At 61.6% G+C, this 16,871-nt stretch overlaps 2 protein-coding genes and 1 long non-coding RNA gene across 12 annotated transcripts; 1 reads left to right on the plus strand and 2 right to left on the minus strand.

Annotated features, from left to right (window-relative positions):
* The first annotated feature begins 503 nt into the window (after positions 1-503).
* Positions 504-9,660, plus strand: PTOV1 (PTOV1 extended AT-hook containing adaptor protein). Of its 6 annotated transcripts, XM_029201961.1 has the most exons (13): positions 611-915; positions 3,817-3,954; positions 4,091-4,173; positions 4,245-4,302; positions 4,384-4,491; positions 6,037-6,192; positions 6,700-6,786; positions 6,871-6,944; positions 7,022-7,079; positions 7,243-7,347; positions 8,904-9,101; positions 9,187-9,257; positions 9,530-9,655. In XM_029201961.1, the coding sequence occupies exons 1-12, from the start codon at positions 745-747 to the stop codon at positions 9,196-9,198; spliced, it is 1,248 nt and encodes a 415-aa protein (XP_029057794.1). In that variant the 5' UTR covers positions 611-744; the 3' UTR covers positions 9,199-9,257; positions 9,530-9,655. The 6 variants fall into 6 exon arrangements, with proteins under 6 accessions (XP_029057765.1, XP_029057776.1, XP_029057757.1 ...); XM_029201924.1 differs by having other exon boundaries at positions 606-915; positions 6,037-6,786; positions 9,530-9,660; XM_029201952.1 differs by having other exon boundaries at positions 609-915; positions 6,700-6,944; positions 9,530-9,660.
* Positions 5,577-6,919, minus strand: LOC114883839. The gene is made up of 2 exons (XR_003790709.1): positions 6,685-6,919; positions 5,577-6,134 (listed from the first exon to the last, which is right to left on the minus strand). It is a non-coding gene; the product is annotated as an uncharacterized LOC114883839 (long non-coding RNA).
* On the minus strand, positions 8,833-16,403 carry PNKP (polynucleotide kinase 3'-phosphatase). 5 transcript variants are annotated; one of them, XR_003790690.1, is made up of 17 exons: positions 16,263-16,380; positions 15,844-16,007; positions 15,158-15,204; positions 14,519-14,818; positions 14,024-14,103; positions 13,887-13,944; positions 13,687-13,794; positions 13,205-13,276; positions 12,132-12,180; positions 11,945-12,015; positions 11,769-11,861; positions 11,585-11,681; positions 11,446-11,507; positions 10,911-11,187; positions 10,747-10,808; positions 9,857-10,665; positions 8,833-9,074 (listed from the first exon to the last, which is right to left on the minus strand). XR_003790690.1 is itself a non-coding variant. In XM_029201901.1 (17 exons), exons 2-17 carry the CDS (start codon positions 15,992-15,994, stop codon positions 10,548-10,550), a joined length of 1,566 nt encoding a protein of 521 aa, XP_029057734.1. In that variant the 5' UTR covers positions 15,995-16,007; positions 16,263-16,403; the 3' UTR covers positions 10,491-10,547. The 5 variants fall into 5 exon arrangements, 1 of the variants encoding a protein (XP_029057734.1); XR_003790688.1 differs by having other exon boundaries at positions 10,911-10,998; positions 11,078-11,507; XM_029201901.1 differs by lacking the exon at positions 8,833-9,074 and having other exon boundaries at positions 10,491-10,665; positions 10,911-10,998; positions 11,078-11,187; positions 16,263-16,403.
* Between the last annotated feature and the right edge of the window lie 468 nt (positions 16,404-16,871).

Consider the following 16,871-nt stretch of genomic DNA (forward strand, 5'->3'; position numbering starts at 1 on the left):
GCCCCGAGAGGCGAGTGGCAAGGAGATGCAGAGGGAGGCAGGCGGAGCCTAGGGCCCGGGGACCAATGGGCACGCAGCTGTGACCGGCGGCGTCTCCTGGGGTCTCTGGCTCCGCCCAGGCCGCCCGGCGGCCGCTGGGAGTTGTGGTCCCCTGCCCACCTAGCCACGTCACTGCCTTCAAACCCTAAGTCCTCTCCTTAGGCCTTGTACGACCCGTATTCCCGAACTTCTAGGTAGGTTCCCTGGCCCCCTAGGCCTATTATTCCTCCTTTTCCTTACATGTCTTGATGCTCCCGGCTCCGCAGGTCTGGGTGTCGGGGCACGGTCTCCCCTGCCACCCCCCCCAGCCCACTTGGTATCACCCTCTACGTTCATCTCCTCCGGTCACCCTTCGGTCTGGTGTTTCCAGCCGCGCCCCCCTGAAGTGGTTTCTCTCACGTCCTCTCAGTTCCTCCCCTCCGTGCTCGAGCGGCCCATAGTATCTTCCAATTGCCGTATTCTCCGCCCCACACACCCTTTTCCCGGGGCTCCCCCAGCCCTATTTTGGTACACCCCGGCCACGCCCCCTTGCGGACGCTATTGGTACGCGCCGCACTCCCCTGCTCGCAGCAGTGGTTTGGCCACGGCGACCGTCTCCGGCGGTGCGTCCCCCACGCTTGGTACAGCCCAGCCTGTCTCCCCCTAAGCCGCGCGCCCGCGCCTCTCAGTCGGTGGAACCCCCAGCTCGCTCGGCCTGCACCAGCCATGGTCCGTCCGCGCCGTGCCCCACACCGCTCCGGCGCTGGGGGCCCCCTCGGGGGTCGCGGCCGCCCCCTGCGGCACCTCACGGTGCGCGCCGCCCGCTCGCGCTCCTGGCCGGCCAGCCCCCGGGGCCCGCAGCCGCCGCGGATCCGGGCTCGCTCGGCCCCTCCCATGGTGAGCCCCCCGCCCTTTTTCCAGAGCTTTCCACAGCCCCGCCCCCGCCGGCCCCTTTCCCGGACTGGCGTCTTTGTCCGCGGCCTCCCCCCTCGGGGGTTTCTCCGGTGACCCGAAGGGTGGTCCCGCCTGGGGCCGGCTTCCCCGTGAACCCCCCTGGGTGGTACGCGCCGGGCTCTCCCCTTTGTTTCGCATTCGGGATGGGGTGGCGGGGGTGGGGTACGGGGGCGGGAAGGGCTCAAATTACTGCTGACTCCGCGACCCGATTTAAACGCGGGGTGGGGGGCGGGCGGACGGCCGACGTGCGTTGTTGTTTTTCCAATTGGAAAGTTGCTCGCTTTCCGGGCAGGAAATCTGGAAATGGGGGAGGGGGCTGGGGGGACGGCGGCGAGAGGGCCCCGCTTCTCGCACTGGCGCGCCCAGGTGTTGCCCCCGGGGGCGTTCTCCCCGGGCCCGCACGCGTCTGTACGGCGCCCGTGGCGTGTGCGCCCAGGGTTTATTTGCACGCTCGCCCAGATGTTGGATACCCTTACTGATGGCAGTAGGCCAAGTAAGTCCAGATCTTAAACATAAACATCCAGCTTTGCAGGTACGCGAAGTTACGCATGCTTCCCGAGACCTAAAAGATGCACATACTTGTCAGAACTCTTAAGGTTTTTCTGGAGCTGTAAATCTACATATCCCGACGTTTCACGCACAGCCAAGCCATGATACGCTTGCCCAGATGCGCGTTTTACCCTAACCTGGCGCTCAAGCTTCCTTCTTAAATATCTTGCCCCAACATTGTGTGTATCGGGGAGCTGTGGCAGCTCCACACTAGCCTTAAACAGGTTTTCTCGGATCTTATATTCAGGTACCCGGACTCGGAACACCTCCCTAAGCTTAAACATCATCCTTCACTCCATTGCCTTCTCCGTTCCTTAGCGTTCATGTCTGCTTGTTCAGAAGCGCCTCCTGGGTCCTTAAACGTACATCTTAAAGCTTTCATTCTTCTTTCAGGTACTAAATAGGCTTCCTATGCAGTGAGCAACAGAACAGGTGTGGGAGGCATTTTACACACACCTGCCCAGATGTGAGATTTCCTTTAGGATTGCACGTAGGTCTAGCCCTTAAACGTGGTTCTCCACCTTGACACGCATCCTGCTTTCGGGGAGACCTGAGCTTAAGCATCGCTGGTTTTTACACTCAGGTTAAAACGTAGTCAGAGTGATCTCCAGACACAAGCAGAGTTTAAACAGGTGTCCCTGGTGCACACGTTAACTGGGCCCTAAAGTGAGTTCACCTGGATCCCAAAGTCTCCTCCAGGTGTGTGATTTAACTGGTTTTCTCAGACGTTATGGGCTCTGGCTGTGGTAACCTACACACCCAGGGCTACAACAGTCTTTCTCCGTCTCAGACGCTCCGCCAAGGTTCTTACACCAGGATGCTCTCTGCTTTTCTTCCTGATCTCTTGTGGTTGCCTGAATCCCAGAATCTCCTGCCCAGGTGGAGAGGATGCTTGCTCAGGTTTTTATTTTGCTTTTTAAGCCCCTACAAAATACAGTTTTTCCTGCCTGTTGTTATTCTGGGGCAGAAGACACCTGTGTGCTTTATAGGAAATTTGGAAAATACTGATTGGTAATGAAATGAAAAGTAACAACCATTTTTTTCCTGCTGCCTGGAGGCACTTATTAGGAAGGTTTTCACCGGTTTCCTGCTGTCAGGCTGTTTCAAAGCCTTCCCTTGTTTGCTTTGAGATGTTTTGGGTTTAAAAAAAAGATAACTGGAGAGTGCCTTGTGAGTAAATTGTGTAGCTTTCCTTGGCTTTATTGCTGGAACTTCTGGAGTTTTGCAGATGCTCTCAAGACATTGAGAGACCCTTCCAGGTGTTGTCAGGCTCCCTGTTGTAAATGTGTCCCCACCTCCCTGGAGAGTTCTGGTTCCTTCCCGCCTCCCCGTGGTCAGCCTGATGTGGCTGCAGCCTGGGCTGCGCTAGGGGAGGCGGGCAACTGGCTGGGGAGGTTGGCGGGAGCCAGAGAGGAGAGTCTGGATTTTCTCTCTCCTTTTTTTATTTTTTTAAAAATTTAATTAAATTACTTATTTATTTTTACGGCTGCATCGGGTCTTAGTCACAGCACGCGGGGTATTTTGTTGCAGCACGCGGGCTTCTCTAGTTGTGCACGGGCTCCAGAGCGCATGGGCTCTGTAGTTTGAGGCACGCGTGCGCAGCAGGTGTGGCACGCAGGTTTAGTTGACCCGCAGCATGTTGGATCTTAGTTCGCCGACCAGGGATCGAACCCGCGTCCCCTGCATTGGAAGGCAGATTCTTTACCACGGGACCACCAGGAGAGTCCCTGGATTCTCTCTTGAGGGCCTGGGGGAGCTTTGGAAGGGTTTTGAGCTTGGATGGGATGGGGCAAACCAGTGTGCCAGACAGACAGACACAGCCCAGGCTGGCTTGTGTGTCGTGGGGGGAGCTTCAGGGAGGCTCTGGACCCCCAGAGAGCTGCTTCTGAGTTATCTCAATAGAGGAATCAAAAATTGATCAGCACTGGGAGGATGAGTGGGGAGCATCTCCTGAGGAAGGTAGCGGGGGGGGATGGCCCGCTAGGATGAGAGCACAGCTGGAGCAAAGGCTGGAAGGGGAAGCAACTGGTAGCTTTCAGGGACCCTGCATAGGCCAGTGTTGAGGTGACAAGTAGCCTTGGGGCGGGGAAGCGTCCTGGGGTGGCAGCAGGAAAAGGACACGGGGGGTCAGCCACTCAGGGTCTCAACCCTGGGAGAAAGGGGTTGGAAATGGCCCTGGGGGTTTCGCAGCTGGGGATTGGGGTCTCAATGTTGGGATGTCCCTTCTGGGGTATGTGGGGGACAGCTCCCCTAGCGGGCCCCTCAGCCTCAGTTTCCCTACCCCCTCTGCCACAGCAAGGTGCTCGGGTCTTCGGGGCCCTGGGTCCCATCGGGCCCTCCTCGCCCGGGCTCGCCCTCGGGGGCCTGGCTGTGGGTGAGCACCGGCTCAGCAACAAGCTGCTGGCCTGGAGCGGCGTCCTCGAGTGGCAGGAGGTGAGCGTCCGCGTCAGGTCCCCTTGTGAGTCTGCGGGGGGCTGGGGGCTGGCCCCGGGCTCCCTTCTGCCCCTGCAGGTGGGGGCAGGCCTGGGCACCCGGGCTGTGTCCAGTGACCCCTCCGCTCCCACCACAGAAGCGCAGGCCCTACTCGGACTCCACGGCGAAGCTGAAGCGGGCCCTCCCCTGCCAGGCCTACGTGAACCAGGGCGAGAACCTGTGAGTGGTGGGCAGGGGCGGGCGGGCGGGCGGGCGGCAGGGGCGCCCCCCTGACCCTCTTCCTCCCGCAGGGAGACCGACCAGTGGCCGCAGAAGCTGATCATGCAGCTCATCCCGCAGCAGCTGCTGGTGAGGCCCCGCCCTCTGCTGCCCACCCTGGCCCCAGAGCACCCGCCTGGCCCTGACCCGCTGTCCCCTTGTCGCCCCCAGACCACCCTGGGCCCCCTGTTCCGCAACTCCCAGCTGGCGCAGTTCCACTTCACCAACAGAGACTGCGACTCTCTCAAGGGCCTCTGCCGCGTCATGGGCAACGGCTTTGTGAGTGGGGCGGGGGTGCTGGGGGCGGGCGGGCGGGGACAGGGCGAGAAGGGCCCCTTGGAAGTACCGTGGTGACCAAGTACGGCGGGAGGCAGAGCTCTGCTGGGACAACCCAAGGCAGGTGGCAGGGTCCGGGTGACCTCTCCTGGGGGCATCCCTGTCCCTGGAGAGCAGAGGAGCCCAGCCAGCCTCCCGGCCAAGCTGGAGCCACCCCCAGGCACGGGAGCGAAGGGAGGGGCCTGGGCCAGCCCTCCTGGGACCCAGGAGCTTGTTGGGGCCATAGCACATGGCAGGGACTTGGCATTTTGGGGTGGCCAGGAGGAAAGAGGGAGCCAGCAGTGGAGATGGTCTGCTGGGACTCAGTTTCCTCACCTGCGGTCCTGGGGCCACTGGGAGGAGTGAGTAAAGCACTTGAGGCGGTGATTTGAGGGCGTTGTGAGTGCTAGTAAATGCAAGCTGGCGAGATTGTTAGAGTTGGGGATTCAGACACAGGACGCGGTGGGCGTGGTCCCTGCAAGCCTCTCAGGTCTGGCACAGCACCCACGTGTCTGGGCCCAGGCTTCAGCCGCTGCCCCCACCCCCCAGGGCTCCAGCTGTGGGACGGCAGGTACTGGGAAAGGGTTGGGTTGAGGTGGGAGGAGGTCGTCTGCCTGGAGGACTCAGCTCTGGGGTCCTCTCCCTTTCCTGGTCCCCTTTGGGACAGACCACCCTCCAGCTCCTGGCTGCTGCCTCCGGGGGGTGCTGTGTGCTGCCCTTCGATGCCTGGGCGATCCCCTTTTCTTCTGGGTTGTGATTGGTGTGGGGTCTCTTGCCTGCCCGGTCACCCCTTCATTCAGCACCGTTTGCTTGGAGCCTGGGGCTCACAGGCTGCAGGGAAGGTGGACGTCAGCATGCGCCCTCCATGGCCTGTCCAGTTATGCTCCGGGAGGGCCGACCGCATGTGGGTCCAGGAAGGCCAGGGGTGGGGTCCCTGAGCCAGCGGACCCCGGGGCTGAGAACGCGCATGCCCCACTGTCTAGACACCCCGGGTGGGGACGTCTGTGAGGCTCAGGCTCTCCCGCAGTCCCACCAAGGAGGCAGTAGCATCTTGTGTAATGAGCGTTTATGTGGCACTTACTCTGTGCGCCGTTGTTGTGCTGTTTTACACGTGGGGAAACTGAGGTCCAGAGGTGACCTGCCTTAGGTCACACAGCTAGGAGGTAGCGGAGCCAGGGTTACTCCCAGGCAGTCTGGTCCTGCGTTTGTGCTCTTAACTCCCGGGCCTGGTGGCCTCCATCAGCGGGGCCCAGCAGCAGACTCCACAGGACAGGGAATGACCTCGGGGCATGTGGGCGGCAGGTGGAGCCCTCTCAGGACCCTCACCCGGCACATGGGGCCCCAGCCCTGACCCCAGAGTCACGGTGGGGGGGGGGGGACACCAGGGTGCACGTTCACAGGCTCCCAGAACGACACGTTCTGGCTACACACCAGTCATTTAGGGTCCTGGTGTTAACCTTGGGGATTTCTGTCCCGTGATGATCGTTCCCTCCCCACCCCCACCCACAGGCGGGCTGCATGCTCTTCCCCCACATCTCCCCCTGCGAGGTGCGCGTGCTCATGCTCCTGTACTCGTCCAAGAAGAAGATCTTCATGGGCCTCATCCCCTACGACCAGAGCGGCTTCGTCAATGCCATCCGGCAGGTCATCACCACCCGCAAACAGGTGTGCCCTTGGGCCCGGCCGCCACACGTGTCTGAGGCTTTGAAGGGTGAGGGGGTCGAGGGGTCTGACAGGGTGGTTCACGGCAGGAGGGGTGCCCATGGGGAGCAGGGAGGCGGATGGGCAGGCGGGCACACTCGTGGCAGGAGGGTGACCTCAAATCCTGGCTCGCGCCTTACCAGCTGTTCAGTGACCCCTTCACCCAAAAGTGTCCCCATTTGTGCGGCAAGTTACACAGCCGCCCAGTTCTTAGAGGCAGACCCTGTGAGCCATGTCCCCCAGGCTGATGGTGGGGGCTTGGCCCAGGGCACGGGGGGTGCTGTGAGGGGCAGGGCCCGCTCTGGGGAATCCTCTGGGCCTGTGGGCAGACTGGAGGCCAGGCTGGGCCAGGCCGGGCCCTGGGGGCAGCAGGTAGATAAGCTTGGGACTGACGGACTGGGGGCGTGGAGGGGTCTGGGCAGCGTTCTCTGGGGAACTCTTGGGGCACCAGCCCACCTGTCTCCTCCCCAGGCAGTGGGACCTGGTGGCGTCGCGGGCCCCGTCCAGATGGTCAACAACAAGTTCCTGGCATGGAGTGGAGTCATGGAGTGGCAGGAGGTGAGCCCTGGGCGGGCCTGGGTGACCTCAGGACCAGGGCATCCTCCCACTCCTGACGGCTCCCCTCTTCTTACCCCCCAAAAGCCCAGGCCTGAGCCTAACAGTCGGTCTAAGAGGTGGCTGCCGTCGCACATCTACGTGAACCAAGGGGAGATCCTGTGAGTGTCGGGCAGGGGGCGGGGGCGGCATCTCGGTGAGGCCTGGCCTCCTGACCCTCGTCCCCACACCCCTGCAGGAGGACCGAGCAGTGGCCGCGGAAGCTGTACATGCAGCTCATCCCGCAGCAGCTACTGGTGAGCGGGGAAGGGGGCACTCGGCTTGCCTCGACCTTGGGGCCCTGGGGGAGGCTGCCTGTCCAGCAAGTGGCGGTAGGCGGGGCGGGGCCTGCTGATGTGTGGGCATGAGGGGCGGCGGGGCCCTGGCGCCTGGCCCAGCCACCTCGGGGCCTCCCTGCAGACCACCCTGGTGCCGCTCTTCCGGAACTCCCGCCTGGTGCAGTTCCACTTCACCAAGGACCTGGAGACGCTGAAGAGCCTGTGCCGGATCATGGACAACGGCTTTGTGAGTGGGCTGGCGGGGCCCAGGGCTGGGCTGATGGTGGGACAGACAGAGGCAGAGCCGCTCGGTGTTTAAAAACTGAAATGAGATTAAGAGCGGACGATTCCCCAAAACTGGCCGGGCGTGATGGTAGCCGTGGGGAAGGCGTGTTAGCTCTGTGCCTGGACATTGGCTCCCCTGGGGCTCTGGACCATCCTGACCCCATTTTACAGATGGGGAAACTGAGGCCCAGAGGCTGTGCCGGCAAGTGCTGGGCGGGAACTTGGACCAAGTCTGGTCCGGGCCCCCGGGGCTGTCCTCCCCTGCTCTGTCTGGGTTTCTTTAGCTGAGGAGGCTGACGCCACCCCATGCATCGACTCTGCTCCCAGGTTCTTACCTGCCGCCTTCCTCTGGCTCCTTTCCCCGGGGACAGGGTGGAAAACCTGAGGCTCCCAAAGGCCCTCACCAGGCAGGGCAGGGCATCTGTCTGCCTCCAGCCGGAGCGAGCTCTGAAAGCCCCCGGTGCTCACCTGCTGGTGGGCCTTGGCCAGTTCTTCCCTCTCTGCGGGCCTCGGTCTCTCCATCTGTGAAGTGAGGAGCTTGGCCCTCGTGCTCCTGAAGCCTCAGCTGTCTGTCTGTGTCCGCTTTGTGGGTGTTTGCTGTACCAGGTCAGAGCTGTCCTCGAATTAGCGTAATGTTTCTAAGTCAGCCGAAGTCATCGTGGCTGTGCCACTGTGCGTTTGAGGGGCTGGTTATTTAAGAGTTTAAAAGCAGGATTCCCTCAGGGAAACTAAGGCCTCGAGGACCATGGCCGGTGCTCCCTCGGCGCACTCGGGCTTCCCTCAGGCTGTTGGCTCGGGGGTGCTGTGAAGGGCTTCCTCCTCGATGCCTGTCACCACTGTCCCCTGCAGTGGCACACAGGCCCGAGGGCAGGCATAACCCCTTCTGGCTCTGGGGGCCTGTGAGTCCTCGAGCTCTCAGCCTGGGTTTGCTCCCCTGTAAGATGGGGACGGTGACCCCTGGGCCCTGGAGAGAGGATCCTGTGAAAGGCGTCAGGGAGCGATTGGTGCCTGTCGGCACTGCAGTCGCTGTGACGCTGAGCCATGTCCCAAGCCGCGGTGACGGCGGCATCGCCGTGGATCAGCGCCACCCAGCCTCCCCGCCCTCGGCTGGCCCGGGGCTCGCAGAGTGGACGGAGCCCTGGTGCCCGGCCTCCTGGGGCCAGATTGGCCCCTGGTGTTTCTCCCCCGCCGCGGCCCTCCTGCGTGGTCGCGGTCACGGCCGTGGCTGGTCCCGTGGGCATCCTGGGTACTGGCTGGCTGGCGTGGGGGCCACAGTCTCGCTGGAGCTCGTCAGGCAGCCTCCTGGGCTCAGCTGTAGAGCCCGCTGGTCCTTGCGCAGGCACCTCTGGTGTCCTGTGGGAGTGTTGACAGGGCTGAGGACGGCGGCTGGGAAGGCCCGGCGTGCTCTGTGGTGCCCGTCTGCCAGGGCGCTGACCCGTGCGGTTTGCGCCCGTGTCTCAATGGGGAGGAGCGTCTGCGCTGAGGGCCCGCCCGTGACACCGTGCTCCACACCGCCAGGCCGGCTGCGTGCACTTTTCCTACAAGGCCTCGTGCGAGATCCGCGTGCTCATGCTCCTGTACTCCTCTGAGAAGAAGATCTTCATCGGCCTCATCCCCCACGACCAGAGCAACTTCGTCAACGGCATCCGGCGCGTCATCGCCAATCAGCAGCAGGTCCTGCAGCGGAACCTGGAGCAGGAGCAGCAGCAGCGTGGGGTGAGCGCCGCTGCCAGGGCCTCGGTCCTCTCCCCCCACCCCACCCCACCCCCCGCTGACTCCTCCCTGGCTTCCTCCTGCACAGATGGGGGGGTAGGGGCCACCCCGCCGGGCTGGGCCTCTCCAGGAGCCACAGACGAGGCCCCGCCGAGACTGGTGAGTGGAAGCTGGGCCAAGGACAGGATGGACCCTGGGAACTGCCTGGGGTTCGGGAAGTAGTGTGACCCTGGCCTTGAGAAGACCAGAGCAGAGAGAGAGGCACGCACATCCCCCGTGGTCCCAGGCCTCCTGGGAAACTCCAGCCCCGCTCCCCACCAGGCGGCGACAGGAGCAGGGGTTTCCAGGGAGGGCAGGGAGAGGCTCTTCTCGTGCCCGGGGCCCTGGAGCCTCACCTGTCCAGTCCCTCCCACTATGCCCCCTGCCCCCAGGTCAGATGCTTCTGAGCAGAGGCCTGTGGGGACTGCAACTGCCCAGTGAGATGGAGGACAGCGTCCTGAGATATCTCCAAGGACAGTCCCCACCCTTGTACGTTTCCCCAATAAAACCTTTTAAAAGCCCTTTGGTCACTGTGCTCTGTCCAGACACCCTGGCTCGGGAGAGGCCAGGCCCCTCCCAACAGCAGCTGTCCTCAGACCTGAGTGCCGTCCCCAGGGGCTGAAGGCTGGGCCCACCCCCGAGTGTGGACAGGGCTGAGGCCTGGGAGTGTGCATTTCTACCATTCGCAGGAGAGGGGTCACCTCTGAGATCACTGTCACCTGAGCCAGGAGGAGAAGCTGCAGTTCATGGAGCTGCCAGGTCTGCAAGGTGCTTGCTGAGCCGTGTCTTCCAGTCTTTCCACAGCTGGCCGGCTGCTCCTGGGGTCCAGCCCCCGACTCCCGGCGTTGCCAGGCTGCCCTCCTTGCCCTGTGGGTTCCACAAGCCTCACTTAGCTGGAAGCAAACACAAGGCAATGCCAGGCCGGTTCCAGTCCTCTGGCACTGGTGGCATGCGGCAGGCCTGGCCGGGCTCTCAGGCGCCCCTCGCGGCTGCAGGTCCAGGCCGTAGCCCTGGGGTTCAAGTCCAGCACGCAGAGCACCTCATTTCTCACGGAACCGGAGCGCAAACTCTTGGCCCTGGGTCAGTCTCGCTAAGACTCTGGGCTTGCTCTGCAGCTGGCAGCTGCTTGCAGCGAACTCCACTCGGGCCCTGCCAGCCAGGATGCCCTGGCGTCCATTTGGAGCGCCAGCAGCCGCAGGCTGGAGAAGCCAAAACCCCCGTCCGCGAGAGGCACTTGTCCCCAAGGTGGGCTGAGGGTTTAGTTTGAGGCAAAGTTGCCAGCAGTGCCTTCCTGGGAGACCAGGCCGGTGGGTCTGTGCTCCCAGCCCAGCTGGGAGCAAAATGCTGGTCAAACATGAAGAAAAACAGCATTTATTGTGGGGTGGGGAGCAGGTGGGGGTGGGCGTTGGCTCAGCCCTCTGAGAACTGGCGGTACAGCCGCTCGAGCTGCGGCGCCACGTGGATCCGGAACGGGATCTCCAGGACGGCGGAGAAGCCTTCGGCCAGCGTGGGGGCCTCGAGCTGCTTCCTGGCGGCAGAGGGTGGGGGGTGGAGGTGAGGCCCAACGTACAGGCTCAACCTAGCGGCCCTCCCCGCCTGCGGCGCCTACCTGTAGCCGTAAATGACGATGTCGGTCACGGGGACGTGAGAGGAGTCCGTCATGTCCCGGAACTGCGGGGGGCGGAGGTCAGGCTGGCCAGGCCGGGGCGGCGGTGGGGGGAGGGGGGGTGGGCGGGATGTTGGGGGGGGCTGGGGAGGCGGAGGCCGGCTCACCCGGTTGTTGTGGCGTGCCTGCTCCAGGGTGGCTCTGAAGAGGAAGCAGCGGCAGGGGACGCCTGCGTCTCGGGCACACTTGATGTACCTGTGGGGGCCGGGGAAGTGGGGGTCTGGCAAAGGGCCCGGGGCCCACCCTACAGAGGCTGCCCCTGGGACCCCGGTACCTGGCTCGGCTCTGGATGTCTGGGTTCGTGTTGTCAATCACGACCCGTTTCCTTTGCTTCAGGGCCGCCTCGCACGTGGTCACGCAGCGCTGCCACGAGCCCAGAGTGTCCTGGGGGACCCAGAAAGAGGCCAGGGATGGGGGCCAGGAGACCCAGGGGGACAGAGAACCAGAGAGGAAGACCCAGAGACAGAAGATTAGGGATCCAGGGTAGGGGGGAAAGGCAGGGAGAGGAGGGCAGGGACCTGGAGAGAAGACCTGGGGGCAGGCGGCAGAGCCGGAAAGAGAAGGACAGATTGGCGGGGGGAGCAGAGACCTAGAGGACAGCTCTTGGGGGTGGGGGCGGAGGGGCTGCGGATGAGGTCCTACCCTGTTCACGTGGACGTATCCGGCCGACACGAGATGCTCCTGGAGGAAGGTGGACTTCCCAGCTGTGAAGGGTGCAGCATTTAGTGGGGGCCTGAGAAGTCGGAGCAGAGCTGGGGCTTTTGAGGGGCAGGAGTCTCACCCCCAGGAAATCCCACGGCGACAACCACCTCAGGGTCTGAGCTTAAGAGGGAGCTGGACTCAGGGAGGCAGAGAGGCCCAGAGCAGGAGACGGTCCTCTGGGAGGGGCAGACATGATGAGCGAGATGCCCTCCCCATCCCTGCATGTCCCCCACTCTGCCCCCAGCCCGCCCCTCGGGCCTCACCGGGTCAAAGGCTGGGAGCTCGAAGCGGGCCATGGGCCATTTCAGAAAGAACTCCTCTGGCGTGGCGAAGGGCAGGCCCAGGTTGAGGGCAAACTGGGGGCAAGGGCACACATCAGACTGGGTAGTGGCTGGGCTGGGGGGTGGGGTGGGCAGGGACAGGGTAGAGCGGGCCTCACCAGGCGGTCAGCGCAAGAGAAGTCTTTCTTCTTGCGCCCAGGGGCCCAGTTGGCTGGGCGTCCAGCTGCATCTGGAACACATGGAGGATACAAACCCGTCTCCACCAGGAACCTTGGGGACAGGGGTCCCCAGCCTACCTGCATCAGCCCTGCGGACCCACACATTTCCCCACACCCAGGCCCTTACCTCCCACAAAGACGCTGTCCCCGATGGAGATGGGCACGCCCTGGTTGGCCTGGGGAGGGACAGGTGATAGACAACAGGCAGTAAAGAACCTATTCACACATCTGTCCCCCCAGGGCACTAGCCGGATGCTCAGCTTGGTCTGTGCCCCACATGAGGCCTATCTCTAACCTCTCATGCTCCACACCCAATCCATTAGTGAATCCTGTCGGCCCCGCCCTCCGGCCACTTCTCACCCCCTTTGCCGGCACCACCAACTCGATCCAGGCCACCAGCACGTCTCTAGAATATTCGGTCACTCCTTCCGGGTCTCCCGGCTTCCACTTTCGCCCGTCTGTTCCCCAAGCGGCCGCCAGAGGGCGCAAGTTCCCACTTACCGCGGCTCCGGACGCTCTCCTCCCAATCCTCTCGGTGGCCACCTCGCTGTGGCCCACGAAGCCTGAGAGCCTGACCCCTGCTCTCTGACCTCATACCCCTCACCTTCCCCCTCACCCGCTCAGGTACAGCCACACGGGTCTCCTCACTGCCCATGAGCACACCAGGCTCGGTCCCACCTCAGGACCCTTGCACTTGGCGTTACTCCTACCTGGACCACTCTTCCCTCAGATACACACATGGCTCCCTCCCTCAGCAGCTTTATATCTTTACTCAAGGGCACCTCAGAGAGGATTTCGCTGAGCTCCGTAGATAAAGCAACACCCTGCCTTATCCTCACTCTGCTATTCTACATATCTGTCAATGCATTTATAGTCTGCACCTTCCCTGATCTGGCAGCAGGCAGGTTTGTTTTGTTCACTAATATTTTCAGCTCAAGAAGCTGTTGAACTTCAGAACAAACGCACACCCAAACGAATGAATGGATCCATGAGCGACTTCTCTCTCCACCACTGTTTTTCACAGTTTGTGAGCACCGGCCTCACATATCAACACTAGGACACGATAGCAAAGGAACTGAGAAGGCCAGGCTAGGGTAGGGGATGAGAGGAAGGTCATGCACCAGAGACCCAGAGTGGGGAGGCAGGGCAGAGAGCAAGGCGCCGCAGAGGGAGGAGAGCCACTGGGAGTCCGAAGCTCACCTGCCCCTGCAGGTGGTCCCACATGCCGATCACCGGCTTCCGGTACAAGCCTGCGTGCGTGGCCACCAAGACCTGTGGGTGGGGCAGAGGTTAGACACCATCCTTGGCTCCTCCTCCAGCACCCAGAGTCCTTCAAGGGCGCATGGGTCCCAAGGATGATGCTACCCCGACCCTCACCAATCCAAGGAGAGCGCCCGGTGCCCTGGAACTTGCCACTTACAATGGGTTTGTCAGCATAACCCCACCTGGGGCCCACACCCCACTCACCCAGGGTCTCTGTTCCCCCCACCTCTCCAACTGGCTCACCATGTCATACCTTCTCCCTGGGTCTCTGTTCCCTCCTCTGTCCCATCTCACTGTATCTGTTCCCCTCTCTCTGGGTCCCTGTGCCTGCCCCCTTCACCTACCAGGTTCCCCCGCCACCGCCCCCGTCTCAGTCTCTGTCCCTCCACATAGCCCTTCGGCCTCCCTTACAGCCATACCTGAAAGGGGACCCCCAGCTTCTCCACCACAGCCTCCACCTTGGCCTTGAACTCCTCCGCTGGCAGCTTTCCGCGTCCAATGCCCATCTGGTTGGTGAAGATCACCAGCTGGGAAGCGGACAGGTGTCAGCCGGCGCCCTCCTCATCAGGCCCGGACCTGCCCTGTGAACCCGCCACCACGCGCACACGCGCACACACACCTTGTAACCCTCGGCGGCCAGTTCCCGGAGCTTCTGTGGAATCTCTCGGTACAAGATCCTAGGGCAGGCGTGGAAGAGCAACGTGACATGGGGCCCGGAGTGCACCTCACCCACCCCCTCCTCCTGTCTCTTATCACCTCCAGTCACTGGGGCCAGTGGGAAAGACCTTCCCAGAACGTGTGGTGATGAGGGTCCCATCCAGATCAAAACCGGCCACCTGGCGTTACCCAGAAAAGAGGAAGAACGGCACTGTTACACTTCTGATCCCCCTCACTCACAGGCTGGTTCACATCAACCCTGCAAGCTGGGGACTATTACCACCCACCCCTTACAGATGGAGAAACTGAGTCACAGCGGGCCTACACATCTTATGTAAGGACAAGGCACAGCAAAGATGTATCTCGGACACTGAGTTGAGAGTGAAATCTTCACTCTACTATCTCCTATTCCTCCGGAGCCCCTCAGTATTCCAATCTTTAAAATGGGTTTCATATCCGACCCAGCCTCTTCCCCTGGCCTTTTTCACCTCGGACGGCTAAGAGCCATGAAAATCCAAACAGGAGCTAAGTTTTGTTTGGGTGTTAACCGCATATAAGGGGCTGTGCTCCCTCAGTGCTCAGCTTGGGCCTCACCTTGCCCCGGGGCTTCACACCAGGTGCCGTGAACACTAGCAGCTTCTGGAAGCTCTCCCAGCCAGGGGATGACTTCCTTATCCGCTTTTTCTGCTGTTCATCCTCCTCCTCCTCCTCCGGGGCCACAGGAGGGGTGCCTGGTGGAGTGTCTGGCTGGGATTCTGGCGTGTGAGCCTCTTCCCAGCGCAGGGTCAGCGGGTGGAGGCCATTGACCAAATACAGTGTGTCCCCCACCCCCAGAGAACCCTCCAACCCTGTTCTCAGCTCCTGAGTCCCGGCAGTTGAGGGGTTAACTCCCAGCTGTAGAGAGAGAGGGAGGACTGGAACTGGCTCCACCCCCAGCGGCAACCTCCTCCAATCAAATAACCCGGAAAAAGACTCGCCTTCCTCCACCAGCCAATCAGACCCCCTAAGTCCCGCCTCCTCACCTTCTACCACCAATCAGGACTCTGGGAAGGTTATAGGCACCCAGTCTTACCCAATTTAAATAGGTATGGGTGTTTACCCCATTGAAACAGGCACACCTGTTCCCCTCCCAGAATCAGATTTTCCCAATTGGGCCTGTTCCCCGCTGGGTAGCGATTCTCCACACCCCCCACCCCCACTCCGCCCCCAGGCCCCTTGCTAACGAACTGGTACCTGTTTCACTGCCACCGTCCGAGTCTCAGGGTCAGCGACCAGCTCCACTGAGGATTGAGGGGGTGGAGTCAGGATTTGAATCCTTGTGTGACTGCTTCCCTCCTTACTGGGGAGCATGGCCAGCTTCAGACCACAGTATGGGGCTACAGCACCCATCCGGCAGGAGGAATCAGTTTATTTCTAAGTAGAATTGGCTCACTCCTTGACATGCGGTACCCAGATAAAGGCCTTAACGACTGCCTGTGTCACTGGTCCTCGCCTAGGGTCAGGGCAGGTATTATTCCGTATAGAATTGGCTTCTCCTTGACAACGCAGACCTTGGCAAGATGCAGGTTCTGGGCTTGGCCCTCTACCACCCATCTCTGCTTAGCAATATGCACTTTTCTCCATAGGATCGGCTCTCTCCTTGACAAGGGTCGTGGCCTGATTCAAGCCTTCCCGGTGGCCTGTGAGTATCCTCTGCCCAGTGACAAAGTGTCTCGGGATTGACTCCATCCGCTACCGCCCAAGGTGTCTGGCTAGTTTCAGGTCAGGCACAACCTTTTTCTTCCTGTGCTCCCCACATGCCACCTACCAACTTCAGGACTGGTTGCACCACGCAATTCCTGGACTACCTTTCCCATTGACTGTGTTCCCGCTCCTGAAGCGGACCACACCCCCTCCAGCTCAGGCTCCTCCCTGCCCACCTTGGTTTCTGGAGCACTTCCGGTCGGTAACCTGCGTCAAGGGTCCTCGGCCCAGCACCAGGGCTTGCCCACCCAAGGGCAGGAAGATGGGAGGCGCTCCCCCAGGGGGGCTCTCCAGCCACAGGCGGCCCTGGGCCTCCACCCTGGCCATCCTGGGAGCCGGCCTAAAGGAAAGTAGGTAAATAGGTTTGAGTGGCAGCCCTCAGTTGCTAAAGGAAGTCCCGCCTCCTCTCGCCCTCCGCACCAGGAATTCCCTTCATCAGCTAAAGGCTCCGGAAATCCCACCCACTCGTCGGCCTGGGGCTCGCGCCGTTTCCCAGGCGACGACGCCCCACTCCTTCCCTCCGGGACCCCGGACTCCAACTTCCCACGGCAAAGGCCGAGAAACTCTCGCGCACTCGCTTCGGCCCCACGCTCACCCTTGCCCGCCGCTTGGCTCACTCGCCGCTTCCGACCAGGGAGGGCCTGCCGGAGACGCTCTGCTCGCAACTCGGCCGGCTGCTGCCTCTGTTTCTCCGCGGACGGAAATGGCTCGTCCTACCAAAGTGGGCGGGGCATTGGCTCCGCCTGGCCATAAGCCCCGCCCCTTCCCAGACACGGTGCTCCTAAGGTCCCTCCGCTGTTCTGACCTTCATCTCTCCTGATGCAGTATGAGACGCAGGCCAGTGGGGGGGGGTAGATTCCCTGTTCACACATTTTTTCCTCTTTCCACGTTGAACTCTAATTTTCATTCCCTTTGCCGGAGACAGTTATAGCGGGAGGAGATTCTCGTTACGATTATTGTCAGTCGAAGAAACCCCGCCCCGACAGCAACCCTACCCTGGATGCTGCAGTTTTCTCATCTACAGTGTGGGGATAATCGTTTCCACTTTGTGGGGTTACTAGGAAGATTAAATGAGTTAGTACATGTAAATAACTTATAAAAGTGTCTAGGTGATAGTTTGCCTTAAGTTTTGTCTGTTGTTAGCATTCCATTGGTGGTGGTCTGATGGGACATGGGGATTCCGCGTTTACATCTTCGGACCAGG

The sequence above is a fragment of the Monodon monoceros genome, unplaced genomic scaffold (assembly GCF_005190385.1).
Source record: "Monodon monoceros isolate NGI ecotype Baffin Bay Population unplaced genomic scaffold, NGI_Narwhal_1 Super_Scaffold_10, whole genome shotgun sequence".
NCBI classification, from domain to species: Eukaryota; Metazoa; Chordata; class Mammalia; order Artiodactyla; family Monodontidae; genus Monodon; species Monodon monoceros.

Coding starts and splice junctions, on each gene's coding strand:
- PTOV1 (XM_029201915.1), top strand. CDS start 745: ATGGTCCGTCCGCGCCGTGCCCCACACCGCTCCGGCGCTGGGGGCCCC. Junction 916..3,816: donor CTCGCTCGGCCCCTCCCATG/GTGAGCCCCCCG, acceptor CCTCTGCCACAG/CAAGGTGCTCGGGTCTTCGG. Junction 3,955..4,090: donor GCGTCCTCGAGTGGCAGGAG/GTGAGCGTCCGC, acceptor CTCCCACCACAG/AAGCGCAGGCCCTACTCGGA.
- PNKP (XM_029201901.1), bottom strand. CDS start 15,994: ATGGCCAGGGTGGAGGCCCAGGGCCGCCTGTGGCTGGAGAGCCCCCCT. Junction 13,795..13,886: donor TGGCCGCCGAGGGTTACAAG/GTGTGTGTGCGC, acceptor TCCGCTTCCCAG/CTGGTGATCTTCACCAACCA. Junction 10,999..11,077: donor GACATCCAGAGCCGAGCCAG/GTACCGGGGTCC, acceptor CGGCCCCCACAG/GTACATCAAGTGTGCCCGAG.